This window comes from Monodelphis domestica, chromosome 4 (assembly GCF_027887165.1).
Source record: "Monodelphis domestica isolate mMonDom1 chromosome 4, mMonDom1.pri, whole genome shotgun sequence".
NCBI classification, from domain to species: domain Eukaryota; kingdom Metazoa; phylum Chordata; class Mammalia; order Didelphimorphia; family Didelphidae; genus Monodelphis; species Monodelphis domestica.
The window spans coordinates 450983448-451004068 of record NC_077230.1 but is presented as its reverse complement, the minus strand read 5'-3'; the positions used below and the strand labels follow the sequence as shown (position 1 = coordinate 451004068).

Below are 20621 nucleotides of genomic sequence, written 5' to 3'. Positions count from 1 at the left end.
CACTGATATAATTGCCATCCTAAAAAGTTTGCAGAATGTAGAAAATTGTAATTAATAAAACTGTCTCTGTCTCTCTCTCTCTCTGTATCTATCTTTCTATCTATCTATCTATCTATCTACCTGTCTATCTATTTCTATCTCTGTCTCTATCTCTGGCAGGAGCAAATAAGATCTTAAAAGGCCAGAATATTGAACTCAATAAAGGATGATAGAGTTCTATAAAGATACATATAAAATCATATTCAACTTCAAAAATTCAATTTCACAAATACTGGATTATGGCACAATGTTAAATTAGTGAGATTAACTTTGATTGCTGGAAAATTCTGGAATAAATAATGAGAAAATTAGTTCTAGACACCTATAAAAGGAAAGAATGATTACAAAGGACTCATGATGAAACATACTGCAATGTTCCCTCACTTCTAGACACACAGGTAAAAAAGAGTAAAAATTCAGGCATGTATTAGGGTACAGCCAATGGAGAGATTAGTATTGCTTCACTGCACATACTATGAGTTTTGTTTTTCGCTCTTTTCTATTTTCAGGGAGAGTCTTTAGCAGTCTGTACCAAAAATTTAGGGATTTCCATGGACTGTAATTCAATATGGGTTGGCACAATGTCAACTATCTCAAACTATACTATAAAGCAGTGATCATCAAAGCAATTTGGTACTGGCTAAGAGACAGAAAGGAGAAACAGGGGAATAGACTTGGGGAAAGTGACATCAGCAAGACAGTCTATGATAAGCCCAATGATCCCAGTTTGGGGGACAAAAATCCACTATTTGATAAAAAAAAACTGTTGGGAAAATTGGAAGGCTGTATGGGAGAGATTAAGTTTTGATCAACACTTCACACTGTACACCAAGATAAACTTCAGAATGGGTGAATGACTTGAATATAAAGAAGGAAACCATAAGTAAATTAGGTGAACACAGAACAGTATACATGTCAGATCTTTGGGAAAGATTTTAAAACCAAGAGCTAGAAAAAAATCACAAAATGTAAAATCAATAATTTTGATTACATCCAATTAAAAAGGTTTTGTACAAACAAAACCAATGCAACCAAAATTTGAAGGGAAGCATCAAATTGGGAAATAATCTTTATAACAAAGACCTCTGTCAAAGGTCCAATTACTCAAATTTATAAAGAGCTAAGTCAATTGTATAAAAAATCAAGTCATTCTCCAATTTGTTCACTTCCTTTTTCTTGGTGTTCTTGACATCATTGTCAATGTGGAAATATGTTTTGCATTATTTATCCTGTATAATACCTATTATATTGCTTGCCTTCTCAATGAATGCATATAAATATTTTTTAAATCAGCAATAAAAACTTTAAATTAGGAAAATATTTGATGAGATATGAAAAATTATTACTTTTTTTAAAGCTTTGATATGTGTTAGAATATGCTGCAATGAAATACAATGGGACTTGGAAGGAGATTGCTGTTGCTTCTATATTTTACCCTAGTTTCTTAACATTTTATTAATGAATGAGGCACAGATATATTTGCCACCCATAAAAATTAGCAGAATGTAAAATGTTATAATTAATAAAACTCTGTATATGTAGCTTTCTTTCTGTCTCTCTTCCTCTCCCTATCCCTCTCTGCCTCTGTCTCTATCTCTGTCTGTCTCTATCTTTCTGTCTCTGACTCTCTCTGTCTATCTGTCTGCCTGTCTGTCTGTCTGTCTCTCCCTGGCAAGAGCAAATGATACCTTGAAAGACCAAAATATTGAACTCAATAGAGGATGATGGAATTCAATAAAGATGACATTGACAGCAGCCAGAAGGCATTCCTGGTCATAAGATTCTAACATTGTGTTCTGAATTCTAAATTTCTCTTCTGGACAGGAAGATCAAATTGGGTCTGAATAAGTTTTGATCTGCATAGTTCATTCCAATAAGGAACTCAAGGATGATATCTTGCTACCTGCAGACATTCTTGGATTAAACCAGTCTTGGTTACCAGGCAAAATACCTTCAATTTCAATCACCCCAATTTGTAAGATGCTCTGAGGCATGGAATGTAAAACCATTTCTTGAATTTCTTGCAACAAAAAGATAGTGAAAGAAATTTGAAAGGCAGACTCAACCTTCAATTTCAAACATATAAATAAAAAATGATTAATTATATATAATACATATTATGTGCTGCTTCCTCGTTATGTCTCTTTTATCCATCTCTATCTCATCTCTATTTCTCTGTATGACTTTCTTGTTCTTATTCTCGTTCTCTGTCTCTCTTTCTCTGAACTATAAAGACAAGAACCATAAGGTAGTGAAACGACAGAATATTAACCTCATTTGAATAAGATAGAATTCAATAAGGATGTATGTGTGTGTATATAAAGTCCTACACAACTTCAAAAATATAATTTCACAAATATGTGGTTGAAGCAGAATATATAAATCAGTGAAATTAACTTTGATATATATAAAATCATATACAAACTCAAAAATTCAATTTCACAAGTACTGGATTATAGCACAATGTAAAATCAGTGAAATTTACTTTGATTCAAGGAAAAATTCTGGAATAAATGATGAGAAAATTGTTTCTATACACTTATAAAAGGAAAAGATGCTTACAAAGGACTCATGATGAACATGCTACACCAGTCCCCCACCTCTTGACAGACAGGTGATGGATACAGAGCAAAAATTGAGAAATGTATCAGGATATGGCCAATGGAGAGATTTGTTTTACTTCACTACACATGCTTATTTATGAGTTTTGTTTTTCCCTCTTTTATATTTTTAGGGAGAGTGTCTTCAGCAGTCTGTACCAAATATTTAGGGATTTATATGAACTGTCATTCAATATGGGTTGGCACAGTATCATAGGAGTCAAAAAATTCATTATCCTGGGCCAAATTTAAAGAGTATAACAGTTAGGAAGAAGGTAAGAGTCACATTCTGCTCTGACCTTGAAAGACAAAATCTGAATCAAGAAGTTCAGTTCTTAATTACAGAGTTTAGATTGCATATTGATAATTTGGAGCAAATCAATAAGAGGCTTTGCAAGACACTGAAGTGTTCTGAGAACATTTTACGCAATGCACTAGTTATGAGAAAGGATTGCTTTGGTGCTCTTCTAAAGCAGGAAAATGAAAATGTTGCCAACTAGAATTCTCTCAACAACTCCCACTGTGGACCCATTCAAAATGATGGAAAATTAGTCAAACAACTGAATCCTCAGAGTCTTAGTTAAAATTCTTGATTCTTGGTCAGTATACCATAAAACACTAGATGACCTCATTGACAGGTAATGATGTCTGCAGGGGAAAATACTGAATTTGTAATCCACATGCTCATGTATTCTGGCTTGGAATACATACTATGTGATCATGGCTAATTTTTTCTTTCATCTGTGCCTCAGTTTCTTCATGATTTTAAAATGACAGTAATAAACACAAGTGAAGTTACAAGATTGTTACAGAGAAATCATACTCTAAAAAAGGAAGTACTGTATAAAAGTGAATCATTTCTTCAAATATTTTGTCTTCCATTATTCTTTTATACTTCCCATCTTTTTCCATTTCCTTCTACTTCATTATCCTTCTCCACACTGTGGATCTCATCTATATCACCATCCATTTCTCATTTCTTCACTGCTAATCTTCTCTTTTACCTTTTGACTCTACATAACTTTCTTTCCTTTCTCCTCAGTTCTCCTCATTCTTCACCCTCAGCTGCTTCTTCTCAACCTTCTTTTACCTTTTCTCATCCTTCTATTTAGTTTCCTTCCAATTTCTCTACCACAACTTTCTTCAATTTTCCCTGAGTCTCCATAATCATTTTTATCATCCTAGGAATTTTCCCTCAGACCCTGCAAATGGTATTTCTGACTTCAAGGGGATACAAGATATAAACTATGGTGATAAGCCTTGACTAATGAATCAATATATAATTTGCAAATTAATAGAAGAGAATGCCCAAATCAATGTAATGGGAAGAATTATAAAACAACATGGTGTGACCCTGCTATCACATTGGCATTAGGCTTAAAGTATCATCACAGATCCAAGCAGAGAAGCATCTCTTTCTTCTCACAGCTTTATTCACAGTAGAACGAAACCTCCCTTAGTTCTTGGACTCTTTCCCCCAATCCCTGTATATAAAGCAGAGAATTAGGGACTGGAACCATGATTGTAATGCCACAAAGAACTCTCCATTGAGAAATTCCTTCTGCCATTACAGTTCTGGGTTGTTAATAAATCTTTAGTGTATTGGATTCCTCTTCTACATTTAAATTGGACATTTCATGATATCATTGATCTTTAACATTTAAAAAGATGGTACTTATATACATAGAGAAACACTATGTACTCCTTTGTCTGAAAGTTAGAAGTGAAATATGTGATTGAATTAATGCAAGCAGACAGCAGAGGGGCTGGTTAGTGGAGTGATTATGGGAAACAAACATTTTTTTCTGCAGCAGGACTTCATACACATCCCCATTCCAAATATCAGTTTTGAGCCTTTGTCAAGCAATAACTGCATGAAATATCTCTATTTGCTGAACAAATGACAAGATACTCTGTACCAGACCCATATAAGAGAACAATACTCTGGGAGTGAATCCAAGCTGCAGGACTCTCTCATTTAGAATTGGGGACAAAGAAAGCTGAGATCACAGAACTCCTAACCACTCCGTTCCTATCTCTTTTTGACATTGTCACCTCTCACAAAATATTTTCTGATGAAACTCCCCCAAGGCCAGAGTCACTGTGTAAGCCAGATGCCTACATAGATTCTCACATGCTAAGAAGTTCCACATGTCTGAAAACCTCATGGGACGCCAACTCACTTTGTCCCAGTTGGCCTTGCTGAGGACCCAGAAGTTGGGAAGAAGGAGTGAGAAAAACAAGATTTTACTCAGACGCAGGGACACAGGTGCAGAGCCCCCAGCAGTTGTGGTCCCCAGAGTGTCTCACTGATTGAGCTCTCTCTGTCTGCAGAGGGGGAAGCAAACAGAAGATCCTGTCCTTATCCAATAACAAGGCCATTTGTTTATAATTACCTAAGCCCAAGTTCTTCATAAATACATGATGGTCAGCAATGCCTCAGTCCTGATTGTCACCCAGTATTGTATTGCATTGTGTGTGCATGACTGTCAGGGGCCAAACCAAGCTGGAACTATTGCTCAGGAAAGAGACCTCTGCTAGAGGTCCTCTGCTAGAGTGTCCCATTCCGAGGCACCTGAATCTGCTACAGGTACTGTTTCCCAGCTTCCCCCAAAGCACATCGCAAATTTTTTGTGAAAGCAGGTGGACTTTGGCTGAGAGCTAAAGGGTAGCCTACTTGATGTTCTTCCAACTTTATTTCTTCCGGTTCCTGCAGCTGCCACTCTCTATGGGCAGGGAAGAAGGGACCCCCTGCCATGCAGAAAGGACTTTCAGCCCCACATATTATAGAGATGGGGATCTTGTTGTTGGAGGATTTTTCCCTTTACTTTTACATAAATTGAACAAATTCCCACATTGGAAATGGTTTATGCATCACCCTAAGGATATAGTAAAACAGCATCAGTAAGTACTTATTCTATTTTATTGTAGTTACTTTTTTAACTTGCCAACCATTTATTTTCTTCCTTGATCACCTACAATCTCCCATTGGAAAGAAAAGGAAAGGCAGGGGGAAAATTTGTAAAAAATAAGTTTAATCAAGCAAACATTTCTAATTTAAATTTCTAAATTTATTTCTATTAAAAAAATTCTATTTTAGCTACATCCAAGAATGAATGTCTTAATGTGGAGAGATACTCATCACATTTCTGTAAGGAAGTGTATCTGTTCTTCATAATCAATCCTCTGTGATCATTGCTGGTCACTGCATTGCTCAGATTTCTTCAGATACTCAGATTATTTGCTTTTATAATTATATGCATTTTTCTAAGTTCTTCTGTCTTTCTACATCTCAGTATGTGCAAGTCTTCTGCCATTTCTGTGAAATCATCTTTCTCTTTTTTCTACAGCTCAAATATATTCCATTATTTCCACATACCAAAATTTGTTCAGCCATTCCCTAATCAATGTATATCCTCTTAATGCTCAGATATTTGCCATTACAAAATAAATATATAAATATATGTCTATATACACACACATACATACATATACATTAAACACCAAGATCTTTATATTTTCTTTACATTCTTTAAGGTATTGATTGGTCAAAAGATGTCTACAATTCAGTGACATTTTGAAAATAGATACAAATTGCTATCCAGAATGTCAGCACTATGACTATTACATTAAATTCCTCTTGTGTTTGTTTCTTTTTTCCAACTTTACCAATATGATGGATATATAAACCTTAAAATTTCTTAGACTTATAAATGTTGGAAATTTCACCATTGGGAAATTTCATACTTGAAAAATTTCCTACTAATAGTCTATTGGAATGTGAACCCCATTGGCATGGGAGGTTCCTCCTCCTCCCTTCTTAAGATTACTTTAGGACAGAAACCTTTTGCTGAACAATGGAAAGGGCTTTGACCTATGCTTAAGCATACAACAGGAATTTCTTTGAGTCATGGTTGATTTTAGAATTGATACAATAGAGATACTTGGAATGACAGAACCAGGTCTTGGAACTTACAATCTCCACCCTACTCAGTCCTAACAGGATTTAGGAAGGGCTGCAGCATAGATCAAAATTTAATTATTCCAATCTCTACCCTACTCAGGGTAACAGGATTTAGGAAGGGCTGTAGCAAAGGATCAAGATTTAATTATTTGAGAATATGACCTTCAACAGACATGTGCAAAGCCTCTGGGCAGTCCTGGGTTAAGCTAGAGCCACCATTGGCACAGGGAAGACATGGACAGTGATTGGTAGATGTGAGAACTGAGGGGAGGGAACTTGGATGGTTTGCTTAAAGAGAGAGGGGTCTGAGGACTGAACGGTGGTTGGTTGGAGAGTTTTTTGGCTCTGAGAGGTTGTGCTTGCTCTGAAGGAAGCTGCTCTGAATGAAGCTGGAGGTGGAGGCCCCTGAGACTGTTTCTCCATTTTGGTCACATGAGTAATAGGGACTGATCTCCTTTCTTTGCCCCAGCTATCTAAGGACTTGGGCCTTTTGGCCCAGCCTAAACAGAAGGGGTATTTAAGCCCTATTCCCTTCTCTTCCCTTTCTCTCTCCCTCTCTCTCTCTATCTCTAATACCTTTCTTCATCCTGTTTGTAATTAAACTCCATAAAAGGTTGACTGCTGACTTGAGTTTTCATTTAGGAATTACATAGCTGAATTCCTTGGCGACCTTAAATTAATATATATCAGTCTTTTAAAGTGATTTCCTTGTCACAGATATGAAGGAGAAATTCAGAGTTGCTATTACTTCCATTTTGCTGATCATTAGTCATTTGTAAAAATTTTAATAACTTTAGATTGTTTGGAATTCTGATCTTCAGACCTACCTGTTTAAATCATTTGAAATGCATCGATTGGGGAATGGCTCTTGTTTTACATACTTCATTCAATTCCTTAAATATCTTGTAAATGACTTTTAATGATGTACTGTATGTATTTTTGCAGTGAAAATTTTCCCTTGTTATATTAGCTACAGTGGTTTTGTTTGTGAGGAAAAGAATCACAGTTGCTGGATATAATGATAATTTTCAATCTTGTCATCTTAGTCCCTGACAGTAATAGAATAAAATTTTCAGAATATAACACTGAGGCTACACAAGAGACTCAAAAAGAAGTAATTGCCCTTCACTGAGTGAATGTGACCTCAGAATTGTACCTTCATAAGATGGAAAAAATTCTCCATTTAAAAATTTCTGTTCCTTTAGAGGGGAAAGAGTAGGACTAAAAATAGTTCTTGTTCCTAACAATCTCCTTAATCCCACAGGTGGAAACACAAACACTACTATCAGGTCCTGGCCTTGATATTTGCTGTAGAAGAGATCAACAGGAACACCAAACTGTTACCCAATATAACCCTGGGATTCCACATCTTCAATGCCTATCACAAGGATGAGACAACCTTGGAGAGCTCCCTGGTGTGGCTGTCAGGCCAGGGACAGACCATTCCAAATTACAACTGTGAGAGGCAGGGCAAGTCTATAGTGGTCATTGGAGGAGCCACTTCTGAATTGACTATTTCCATGGGATCCCTACTTGAGCTCTATAGGATCCCACAGGTAGGGATGTATAGGTTCAATTCAGCCTATACTGCTTTGAGGACACAGAAAGGATTTGATGGCTCTGCTACTTGAAATTTAGACTCCAAAAGTATGGGGGAATCCTAATGTCTAATTTGCCTGTCAGGTGCCTCCCAGAGAAGGGAAAGGAAACTCTTCATATAAGAGAAAAAATTCTTCACTTCATCAATTCTTGTAGGAAGCAGCAAATTGCCACCTACAGAATTTGTGAAACAACGCAATTAAATGCAAATACTTGTTAATCAAATATTTTCAACTCTCTGTGCACAGTATTACAGATTCAAAAAGGTTTAAAAAGTCAGAAAGCACTAACTTTATATCAGTTTGAGCTAGGTCAGGTTTTATGAAGGACATGATCCCCTAGATGGAGCCCTGAATTATCAGAAGTTTTTTAATAGCTAGAGATGAAGAATTAATCCATTCTGGGATAAAAAGGATGAAGATAATGGGTTGAGAAGGGAGGGTGAAAAAAAATACATTCAGAGAATGAATTTACTAAGCTCATGTTTTGTTCCTATTTAGGTCACCTATGGTCTCTTTGATCCATTCTTGAGTGACCCAGTCCAGTTTCCTTCTGTCTATCAGATGGCCCCCAGGGACACCTCTCTTCCTCTTGCCATGGTTCGATTAATGGTGCATTTCAAATGGACCTGGGTGGGATTGGTTGCTTCAGATGATCCAAGAAGTGAGAAATTCCTCAGGGATCTTCAAGAAGAAATGGTCAGAAATGATGTCTGTGTTGCTTTTATACGCAAGGTCTTTACTGGTTTGACAGAGGATAATCAGTATCTTTTTTATTTTCTCAACGAACTATTTTTTTCTACAGCCAGGGTGATTGTAATTTATGGAAATACAGATTCACTATTGACCCTGAGGTTTAGAGAAGTTCCTCATGCCCTTGTATACAGAATGTGGATCACCAGCAGTCACTGGGATATTGCCAAAAAACCAAGTTATGTCTATTTTGATCATTTCAATGGAGCTTTGATATTCGCAGATCAGACAAGTAAGATTCCTGGTTTCAAACATTTTCTGAAAACCATTAACCCTGTTAAAGACCCAGAGAATATCTTCCTTCAGGACTTCTGGAATTCAGCTTTTGGATGTACATCTAAAGTAGGAAGAGTAGATGGAGCTGTCTGTTCACCAAATGCTTCCTTGGACACACTTAGATTGAGCTATTTAGACATAACTATGTCTGACCAGAGTTACACTGTTTACAATTCTGTGTATGCTGTTGCCTGGGCCCTTCATGAAATGTTCTTGGTGAGATCAGAAATGGAATCCAATAGCAATGGGAACAACTCAGGTGCTTATCCCTGGAAGGTAAGATCTCCCCTTAGCTACTGATTTTCAAATATTGGACTGTGGGCACTGTTGATTCAGGATAGAAAAAGCAGATTAATAACTCAGGTCTCCTCATTTGTCAGTGAGTAACTCTATAGATTCAAGGCCTAATATGCTATAACTAGCCATTTTGGAGTTATGATCATTTTGTTTACTGTTATAAGCTATACGAATGAGAATTAAACTCAACTGGTCCCTTAAAGTTTTGGGGAAGTTTTGTAGGTTGTCATTTCCTTCTTTAATTCATTTTATGAATGAGGAATCTGAGGTAAACAACATTTAAGAGAGTCCTTTAAGGTCTCACTGCTAACTAATAAGCATCTGAGGCCAAATACAAAAGTATGAAAATGACACTTCCTGACACCTGAACTCCAAACCTGGTACTTCATCCATTCTTCCACCTAACTGCCCACTGAGGGTTTTCACAGGTAGATTGTGACCAGCAACACTTCATGCTCCATTCCTCCATCAGTATAAGGAAGTCAAAGACAGGTATCTTTCCTTTCCCTAGCAACCTTAGTTACTCCAGAGCATCTGGTACAACAGATAGAACCTTTGTTTTGAAGTCAGAAAACCTAGGTTCAAAACTTCTCTGAAATTTATTTACCAGGTATCAATAAAGAATCCCATGACCTCCCTAGCTTTCATCTTTAAATTAACAAGGTTGGATTAAAGGACACTAAGGGACTTTCCAAGTGGAGATCTAGATCTTAACAAGAGATGTTGTCTTAAAACAAAGATTTCTGTATTGACTTTTCAGAATAAAAACAGGACAATAGAAATATTTTTTAGATTTGTCTTTCCTCTCCTGCACTAGCCTAATGACTAAACTATGCTGTATACCCCTTAATAGACATTTGTTGAATTAAAAAACCTCTTTAACTATAATCTTAGATTCCTGTTTCCCCCTTCTCTGATTCATCCTTTAGAAAGTTGACAAAAAATCAGCCAACAATTTAAAATGTTCTTTTATGTGACACTAAATATACTACACAATGGAGATCTAAAAACAAAAATGAAAAAATCCCTACTCTGATGAACCTAACTATAGTGAACCAGGTATGAACTAACCTTGAAAGTATTGTTGATGTATTCAAAAACTGACTCTTGTGAACAATATGCTCATGTACCAAACTTAAGCCTTGCAACAAAGTGTAATTATGAGCTTATTGTATGCTGACCTCTCCATAAGCCTTCAGTCCAAAATCAATTGGGTCTATGGGTGGGGCACTGAGACCTAAATTATCTTAGCCAACACCTCTTTGATCTTTTGGTTGTTAACTGAGCCAGTGTTAAATTCTCTGCCATGTCACATGTTCATCAACTACATCCCATCACCCATTCCTTGATTCTCCAATAAAAGATTGGGGACACTTGTACCTCTCCCTTTCCACCATCAGAGGAGCATGTACATTGGAGCCCATATTGTCTTTCTTCCCTTGTTGTGTTCCTTCTCTCTTAAAACCCCTCCACTCATTTTCTCTCAATCTCCAGTTTCCCTTCTCAGGTGTTCACCCATGAATATATTAATTTGTGGATGCTGGACAGCTACCCTAACAATGGAAAGGACCACATAAAAATATATCTGTGTGTATATATGTGTGTGTGTGCACATACATACAACCATATGGATATACATCTACAAGTTTATATACACATTTATATTCTTGAATGGGTATGGATTATGTTTAAATTCAAGAGAAATATAGAAAATATAAAAATAGAGAATATATTTTCTATAAACATATATGCAAAATAAGAAATGTAAATAAGATAAAAGCAAATACAAATACATTCAAAGGTATTCATGAATGAAGACAGATTGACAAAATAATCTTCCTAAAGAACGTCTAATCATGCCACTCTCCTAATCCAATATGATATTATACTTTTGCTCAAGATCCATCAATGACTCCATAGAGCCTTTTTAAAAAATTAAATTAGAATTGAAAGTGTTTTCTCTCTACTTTTAGCTTACCATGCTGATTTCAAAGTATACTGAATTTTTGAAAAATCAATTACAGAGTATGCATTTTAACACAATGTGTTCTATCAAAAATAAACTACTGAAGATGCTAAATGATCACACTATTGCAAATATTAATAATATGGTGTCACGGGAAAAGTCCACCCTTGCCCAAAACTGCAGGGTATCCCGACTGGGTGAAAGATCAGTCAACAAAAATAACAAACAGAAAACAGCTTAATCATAGCAGCCTTGGGATTGCTTTGCATCTGACAGCTTCTCCACTTCCCTGATGTCTGATCTTTATTTTTATACCCATTCTCTTGGCACACATATACATAAAATCAAAGAGAGATAATTGGAAAAGTGATAAATCAACTTTTAACAAATCACTTGATTAATATTCTATATTCTTGTGTTGTGATTACAGAAAGTATAAAGGTTGCACACAAGATAAATGATTTTTGTCACAGGTGGCTTAATTCTCCCATTACCCTGTGAGAAGTTTTGAGCTTACAAGCAATCAAGGAAAATTGTGTATTACTTTTAATAAAATGGAATAATTAATCAGCAGTTCTTAGAAGACAATTCAACAATCATATCATGGAGGCTGAGGGGTCTGGGAACACAATTCAAATTTAGACTGTTGGCTTCTAGGGAGTTACTGATTTGTGGGATCGAGTCACTGAGGCATACTGAAGCTTGATGTACTTGTATTTATCGCTTGGGCCTCTATGATTGATTTCTGTGCTGACTTCATGAGAAGAGGCTTCTGTATGTGGGAGAGTTTTTGGCTTGGCCTGTAGCTGCGGTTTTGCTGGGAATTATGTACCTAAGTAAAAGTTAACCCATGATAGTCTTTTTGGGATTGGATTTGAGGGTCTGATCTTTTGTTGATGTTTTGGAGAATTAGGGTACAGGTGCTTTGCTCTTGCATTATTTCTTTTGAGACTGGGGGGAATAATAATCATGTCAATTCATAGGTAAGGGCATTGATGGAAGAAGTCATGCAAGGGGGATAGAGTGGGCAGTCACATCTCGCCAAGGACCACACTGTGGTCTCCTCAGCTACCACGCATAACTCTGTCAAGGTGTCATGGACTGATGGTTCCCAGCAATATGGAAATAAGTTATGATCAATGATAAATGTAAAACTCAGTTGAGTTGCTCATTAACTATTAGAGGAGAGGAGACGAAAAATCCAAATCATGTAACCATGGAATAATATTCTAAATTAATCAATTAAATAAATAAATTTTAAAAAGAAAAGAATAGACTATAGTGTATTCTCTAAATTTAGGCTTGCATCCCCCAATCCATGCCTTTGGAAAGGCCCTTAAGTTAAGCCTGAGATGTTCTTCTACTTCACAATTGCTTCCTAAAATCTCTAGCTTCCTTACAGACTCAAATTATATTCTTGATATTTGCAAATTCTTTCTTCATTTGCTGATCATATGAGATATTATATTTAAAAAGAACTTAGCAGTGCCTGGCACATGCAAGGTGATATATAAATGCTACCTCCTTCCCTCTCTATTTGATAATTTTTTCTTCCTTCTGGATGTTATTGTAATAATTTAAATAGGTTTAATAAATGAAAGAATTTTTACAATTTTTGTGTACCTGCTTATAAAAATTAACTCTCAAGTCACAAAGCTCTTAGTAGCTTTATTACAACAAGGTATAAATAGTAAAGGGAGATATGTCAAAAGGAGATAGAAAATATTGCCTTGCTAAATTCCCTAAGTCTAGCTCAGAGTGCCTCACTGAAGAGAGCATTCCCCTGATAAGACAGGAGAAAAGCAGAAAGGCCAGTGTCTCTGACCAGTAGTTAGTAATCAAAGCCAAATTCGTTGACTCACCAATATTGAAGTGCTCCAGTTCAGAAGAAGTCCAACACAAAGACACCCACCCAGCAGAATCCCTCTTTAAACAAGAGCCACCAAGACAGCAGAATAAATCAGAATGCCCTGGGCTGAACTTTATAAGCAGTTTTCTCCACAACACTTTCTGACTCTCTGTTTTCCTTTAACTGTGGGCTGGTGTATCTCATCTCAGGAACCATTCAGAGTTTCTTAATTTGCCTGAGGAGGGCAGTGCCTGTGGGATCCACTTCCCAACATCTGAGGGTGTAAACTTTCATCAAAAGGATCCTCAAATTCCTGACTGATTGAGAGTGGAGCATTCCAAGTACTTGATTGATTAAGTTAAGATAATAAAAAAAAAACTCCCTTTCACAGTATTTACTTTTCTGTTTCAATGTGGTTGCCTTCAGTAGAATGTAAGCTCCTTTAATGAAGATACTTTTGATTTTCTTTTAATACTTCCAGGACCAATTTATTGGCTTTTAAATAGTGGGTAATGATTAAATGGATATGAACATTTGGTAGACTGCCTGGCAAGGAGACTCACAAAACAAAGGAGGACATTCTGCAGCACATCCAATACTATGCACCAGCATTGCAAGCTCTTTTTCTGTGCATCCTTTCCCATTTCTGCTCTCATTCAATTCAGAGGACCTTTATAGCCTTTTTCTCTCTTTTCAACTATTGCTACCAAGACCTTGTGATTTGACCAAAACTTCTAATCAAGTGAGGCTTATTTAGATCGTGCTTCTATTATTCAATTTATTAGGGATCCATCAGTTTCATGACAATTGAAAAGTCTAAAGATGGACTAATCCAGCTTTTATCCAACTATTCAATAAAAAAAAAATATTTAGGCAGCCTAGACTCTAGTACCCATCCCTGAGAGACTCACCTACATAACTTTTCATCTTCTTCACTTTTAGCTCCACTCCTTCCTGAAGAATGTCCAGTTTAACAACAGTGCTGGGAACCATTTAGTTTTGGATAAGAAGAAGAACTCTGTGGCAAACTATGATATTCTCAATTATGTGACCTTTCGTAATGACAGTGAAGTTCTGGTCAAAGTGGGAGAATTTATTTCTGAGGCTCCAGTTGGTCAAGAGTTCATTATCCAGCAGAAGGCAATAGTGTGGCCCAGAAAATGGGGAGAGGTGAAGAATGATTGAAATGTTTATTTAATGAAAGATGTAAACCAAAGCAAATAGCACACCAGAATAGTCACTAGCATTTTTCACACCTGGTTCAAATCGCACAAAATTTTTTTGCAGGAAGCAGCTTGAAAATCAAGTTTTTATGCCAAATTTAGCTGAGATAATGTTGAGAAAAGAGTACCAAGATTAATTCCTCTTTATTTGGAGAGCCTTCAAGACAATAAGATTATTCCACTGTACAGCTGTGGAAGGGGGAAGCAAGAGAATCTACCTGGTTCATAGCAGTCACAGAAAAAGGAAGTAGACTCATTCAGAAACTTCTTATTAGACCTAATGATTTTTGATCAATTGCTGCTATACCCAGCAAAATTTCTATGGTACCGTAGTGCTCTAAGCAATAGCAGACATATAATATTTAGGATTCCTGGGTGAAAACCCTATTTTATCAAAATTCAATTAGAGCTCCCATTAATGGGAATAATATTTCCATTTTTATGTTGATCCACATACCACACTTGGAAATCTAACAGCTACCTTTACTATCTAAATTCCTTCTTCCACAGGCCACTAAATGATGAACTATATAGTCATCAAATCAAAAGATGACAAATCTAGGTCCATAGTATCATGGAAAAGGCCAAAAGCCCTGCTTAAATCAGTATAAAGTACTCAGTCACTTGGAAGTTTTATGTGGTTGAAACAAAATTATTCAGAGAGTGGAAGTTTGTCTAAAATTATATGATCTATAGGACAGAGAGAGGGATTTATCATTGTTATTACACAACACAATTCCTTAATCACTCATCCACTCCACTATGTATCCATTCAAAAACTATTTGTTAAGGATACTATTTGAGTAGAGTCCTGGGTTGGATGTCTGAAAAGTTACAAGGATAATACAAGTATCTTCCAGGTATGGTTTCTTCCTTTTCACCTTAGAGTATGTGTTTTAGAGAAAATTACAATTGTTCTGAAATCCAGGCTAGAAAAAATTCGCACTTTAGGCTTAGGTTTAGGTCGCCATATTACCTGACTTTCGTTTGTCTGCCTTCTTGTTCATGATCAAGGCTTAATTCATGTTCCTAGTAATATTTGGTTCAGCAAACAGCATATGAAATTGTACACTTTCAAATACACACCAAGGAAAAGTGTATTAAAACCTGGCATTTACCTTAGACAGCCTCCTATCTAGGACATGTGCTGCAAAATGTGTATAGAGCTGGGGATCCCTATGAATTCTCTCTTCTCTGCCATATTGACTCACGTCTAACTATAGTCCTCAGTGATATAATGGAAAAACCAAATTTACTCTAAACATTTCACTTCCAGACAATTAGAATCTTTGCTTTGAAGAACTACTTTGTTTTATTCAAATCATGGGTTTTTAACTGATTTTAAAAAGTTTATAAAGCTCATTCATATTTGATTCTGATTGAATCAATTGAACAGGGTTCCCACTTTAGATATGTGATCACTTTTAAGTAGAAGTAATACAAATGTAAGTGCTACTCTTACCGTACACACTCAAACACACTCACACATGCAGCATGAGACACAGAGAGAGAGTCAGAAAGAGAGAGAAAAGGAAGAGATAGATATGGAGGTCGGGAGACAGAGACAGAGACAGAGATAGACAAGGAGAAAAGTTTACTGTCTCATACTAAGTCACTGGAGTCTCAAATCTCAAATAGTTCTTCTTTGTGGAGGTAGTATCTGCATTATCTTTTTTAAATACATCCGCAATACTTTGTATGATAGTTAGGTAGTTCGATAAGTAGAGTGACAATCAAGGAATCAGAAATATTGGATTTTAAATCATTTCTCTGATATTAAATATATAACTCCTGCCACACCACTTAACCATTTTCCACTTAGTTTCCTCATTTACAAAATGAGAAAGAGGAGGAAATTCAAAACCCCTCCATTGTCTTTGCCTAGAAAATCACAAATAGCATCACAAAGAGTCAAATACAACAGATATGAATAACAAATACTTGTATTAAAGAATCTTAGGAAAAGTTTCAACTGATAATAAATTCTAGTCACTAAGATTATTCCTTCTCCAAAAGTTTTCATATGCCAGTGTAGTAGGGGGTGTGTGGAAGGACAGACTCCACACCCCAATTCATATCCTAAAAACTTTTTCTCCTCCATAAGAGGAAAGAAATAGAGCTACTTTGATATTTAGCAAATTGCATCTTTTTTCAGGGAAACTGATTCAAGCTTTTGCAGATAGGAATGTTATATCCCTGAAAAAAGAGCATTGGTAGCCTTTACAGAAAAGGACAATTGTGTGCCTGTAGCTAAAAGCAAACTAAAATTAGATAACAAAGCACATTAACACATGCATATTCTGACTCCAAACAACATCATTATGACTTGGATGCTTTTTGTGTAGCCTCTTCCCTCCAGATGCAGCAAAGTCTGTAGCCCAGGATTCCACATAAAAGCCCAGGAGGGAAAGCCTGTCTGCTGTTTTGACTGTGCACCCTGCCCACAGGGGCAGATTTCCAACCAGACAGGTAAGTCTATGGACTCATAGCAAACACATATTCAGAGAAACAAAATAAAGCTGGATGCCACACAGATCAAAATGGAATAATGGAGAACCCAATTCCTATGGAACATGAAATGAAAGGAAACCTAGGAGAAAACTCAGAAAGATCAAACAGATTAGAGTCAAGAGTGATCAAAGTTAGTGACAGTTGATGTATTTGAAGTCCACCAGATTGGAAATTTCTTACCCAGCTTTTCTGTGGCACAATTATTGAGGAATAAATGTTGGAAATGTCTATTGACACTGATCATTACACTACATCGCCATTACATTAATAGAGGGCTTCGAGATTTTCAGGGGCTCTTTTCTCTCAAGACCCCAATGACATAATAGTTGTATTGAAGAGTAAGAAAGTGACCAACTGCAGTAATACAGTTATTAAGAAGAGTTCAGAATCAAATCCAGGACACTGCACAGAAGTCCACCACATTTTGAAATTCATCTCAACTGTTTCTCCTGGATGCTTACATGTATGTTGTACTATGCATGCCAAAAAGGCACATTTCTGTTCCTCTTTGACCTCATTCAGGTCCAAATTTCTCCTCTTTCACCATAAGGTTTGGATCTCTGAGAAGAAACCAGAATACTTTGAAGAGTATATTGAGGTAACAAAGCTGAGTAAGCAGCCAGAAATTTAGAAAATCAATGTGAGCATAAGGAAAATGGGAAGTAATGTAGACTATGGAAATAATCTGACCTAGAGCAATGTCTCAGGGGGAGAAACTCTGTGAAGGAAGTTCTTTCAATATTCTTAGGAATGGAAAGTGTTTGGGAGGATGCCCTCTCTTCAGCAGTAAATCAATACAAGTGTTAGCTTTCAAAGGGGTGTCTCCTGATCATGGCTGGAAGATACACAGAATCTTGTTTTATAACCTGAAATGGCAGGAATTGAGCCATGACATGCCCATATACCCTTTCCATTGGGGGAGGGATTACTTTTTTCTTGTAAGTTAATGGACTGGACAATAAATATTAAATTATGAATTTAATTATTATTTCATATGAAAAGTGGATGGACCCAAACTTCCATGAGATCCCCAGTATATCATACTGTAATTGGGGAAATGAAAGGGTTTGATCTAAATTTAAGAGTGTAGTCCCCAGGAATTATTAGTCACTTCCAAATTATTTTATAGTAGTTTATTTACAAAAGAAGAAAAAATGTAAGCAAGAAAATGAGAGAGAGTAGATATTTACTTGGCCTGTTCTAAACCAGGTAGGGCTTGAGGGGGCACTGACAAAGAAGGTTCAGAGGTAAATTAAACAAGGGTTTTAGCCATAAGGTATTCTCTGAGACAAGGGGACTCTCCAGAGGCTAGTACATCCAGAACAAACCAGGGAAAGGAGTCAGCATTTTTTCTTTCACCCACGTGATAGTCCTAATAGTAAATAGAAAGTAGTCCTCAGCCAGAGCTCTTCTAGGGACCGTGAAGTAAAGTCCCAAGGCAAAAGACCTCCTCACAGGAAGTTCTTGCCACTTATAAAAACCATTACTTTAATCACTTCCTGTGACTGCCTTCCATTTTTACAATGGCCAATTACAGCTAGATCTTTGTTTAGGACTGTCCAGTGTACAGTCAGTCGAATCTTATTCATTACATACTATAACACACATGGGTTGCAGACCTCTCCATATTTAAGGATAAGTGGGGTGTGTACACTTCTGGTGATTAAATCTAAAATTCAGAAGGGAAAAGTTTAATCCCATCTTCACAGTACTCAAGTGGCCATCCACTTTCTGCTAAAAGATCTACAAGAAGGAGATAGCCAATACTCTCAATGCAGTTCACTAAATTTTTAGAACATTCTCATTATTAATATCTCCTTCACACAGAAATTCTCTGTTCTCTAAATTTCTCTGTTTTCAATTTCTGGGCTGAAATATATGTTGCCCTTCAGCAAAGTCCTCTAGATAGCCCTCTCCCATCAAATGGAGCAAATATAGTCCTTCCTCTAATATTAATTCTTTGAATATGAAGTACCACCTATCCTCTCATCTGAATTTTTCCCCAACCTAAACATGCACAGCTCCTTCCTTCAATATTCTTAGAATACTCAGAGTTGAGGTCCAGGCAAGGAATTTAAGAATCACATTAGTAAAACCCAAAAGACATCTTGTCATCAGCTAATGCCATCTAAGTATATCATCATAGATAAACTCACCATCAACAGGAAAGGCAACAGAATCAAGTACTTTAAAAATTATAGGTACTGCATCCCCGCAGACAGTTCCAGAAGAGCTCTAGAAAGACTAACTTAATGAGTATAATTGAATCATTTTCCTGAGGGAAAAGTCTATAAAGAACATATAGATACAGGATGAGGAGATAGACATTGAAAAGAGAGATTATCAACATTCATTAAATCATTTCAACAATAAACTGGATTTCTTTACTTTGTGATATATTAATTCATTTAATCCTCATAACAACTGGGTAAGGAAAGGGCCACTATTATCCTCATTTTACAAGGAATGAAATTCTGAAGAAAGTTAAATTGACTTCTGGGATCACAAATTACAGATTATGAGAGGCAAGAATCAATAGAATCAAATGGAGAAATTTTTAGTATTACAATATACATTTGGGACCCACTGATAGGGAAGGTATGCAAACCTGCCATTCTAAGACCTTATTGTTCTCTTCAGACAGAGATCAATGCATGAAGTGCCCTGAGGACCACTATCCCAATAGGGAGAGGATTCACTGCCTCCCCAAAAGGGTGACTTTCCTGGCCTATGAAGAAACCTTGGGAATGGCCTTGGCCTCCATAGCTGCTTCCTTCTCTCTTCTCACAGCTCTGGTTCTCTGGGTCTTTGTGAATCAAAAAGATACCCCCATAGTCAAAGCAAACAATCGGGATCTCAGCTACATTCTCCTCCTCTCCCTTTCCTTATGCTTCCTTTGTTCCCTGTTCTTCATTGGCCGCCCCACTGCAATAAGTTGCCTCCTCAGACAAACAGCATTTGGAGTCATGTTCACGGTGGCCATCTCCTCTATTCTGGCCAAAACCATCACTGTGGTTCTGGCCTTTAGAGCCACAAGACCTGGCAGCAGTAGCAGAAGATGGGTGGGCTCCAGAGGTCCTATTTCTCTTGTTGTCTTTTGTACCTTTATTCAAGTCATGCTCTGTGCAATCTGGCTCCTGCTCTCTCCTCCATTCCCTGATGCAGACACACACTCTGACCCTGAGCACATCATCCTTGAGTGCAATGAGGGCTCTCTCATTGCCTTCTACTCTGTCCTGGGCTACATAGCACTCTTGGCCCTGGGGAGCTTCACTGTGGCTTTTCTAGCCAGAAATCTCCCTGACACCTTCAATGAAACCAAATTCATCACCTTCAGCATGCTTGTGTTCTGCAGTGTCTGGATCTCCTTCCTGCCCACATACCAGAGCACCAAGGGGAAGATGATGGTGGCTGTGGAGGTCTTCTCCATCTTGAGTTCCAGTGCTGGCTTACTAGGCTGCATCTTCATCCCTAAGTGCTATATAATCCTTCTACAGCCACAGAAGAACACCAAGAAATTTTTAAAGAAAAATCCCATTTCCTGA

The 20621-nt window shown here is 36.9% G+C and overlaps 1 protein-coding gene across 1 annotated transcript; it reads left to right on the top strand.

Annotated features, from left to right (window-relative positions):
- The first annotated feature begins 5319 nt into the window (after positions 1-5319).
- Positions 5320-20621, top strand: VN2R571 (vomeronasal 2 receptor 571). Its single transcript, XM_056796930.1, has 6 exons — positions 5320-5543; positions 7868-8159; positions 8703-9506; positions 14285-14512; positions 16911-17038; positions 19721-20621. Exons 1-6 carry the CDS (start codon positions 5320-5322, stop codon positions 20619-20621), a joined length of 2577 nt encoding a protein of 858 aa, XP_056652908.1.

What these genes read in the sequence shown, in the direction of transcription:
- VN2R571 (XM_056796930.1), top strand. Translation starts at nt 5,320, where the DNA reads ATGTTCTTCCAACTTTATTTCTTCCGGTTCCTGCAGCTGCCACTCTCT. An exon ending in AGCTCTATAGGATCCCACAG is followed by an intron (nt 8,160 to 8,702) that starts GTAGGGATGTAT and finishes GTTCCTATTTAG; the next exon opens with GTCACCTATGGTCTCTTTGA. An exon ending in CAGGTGCTTATCCCTGGAAG is followed by an intron (nt 9,507 to 14,284) that starts GTAAGATCTCCC and finishes CTTCACTTTTAG; the next exon opens with CTCCACTCCTTCCTGAAGAA.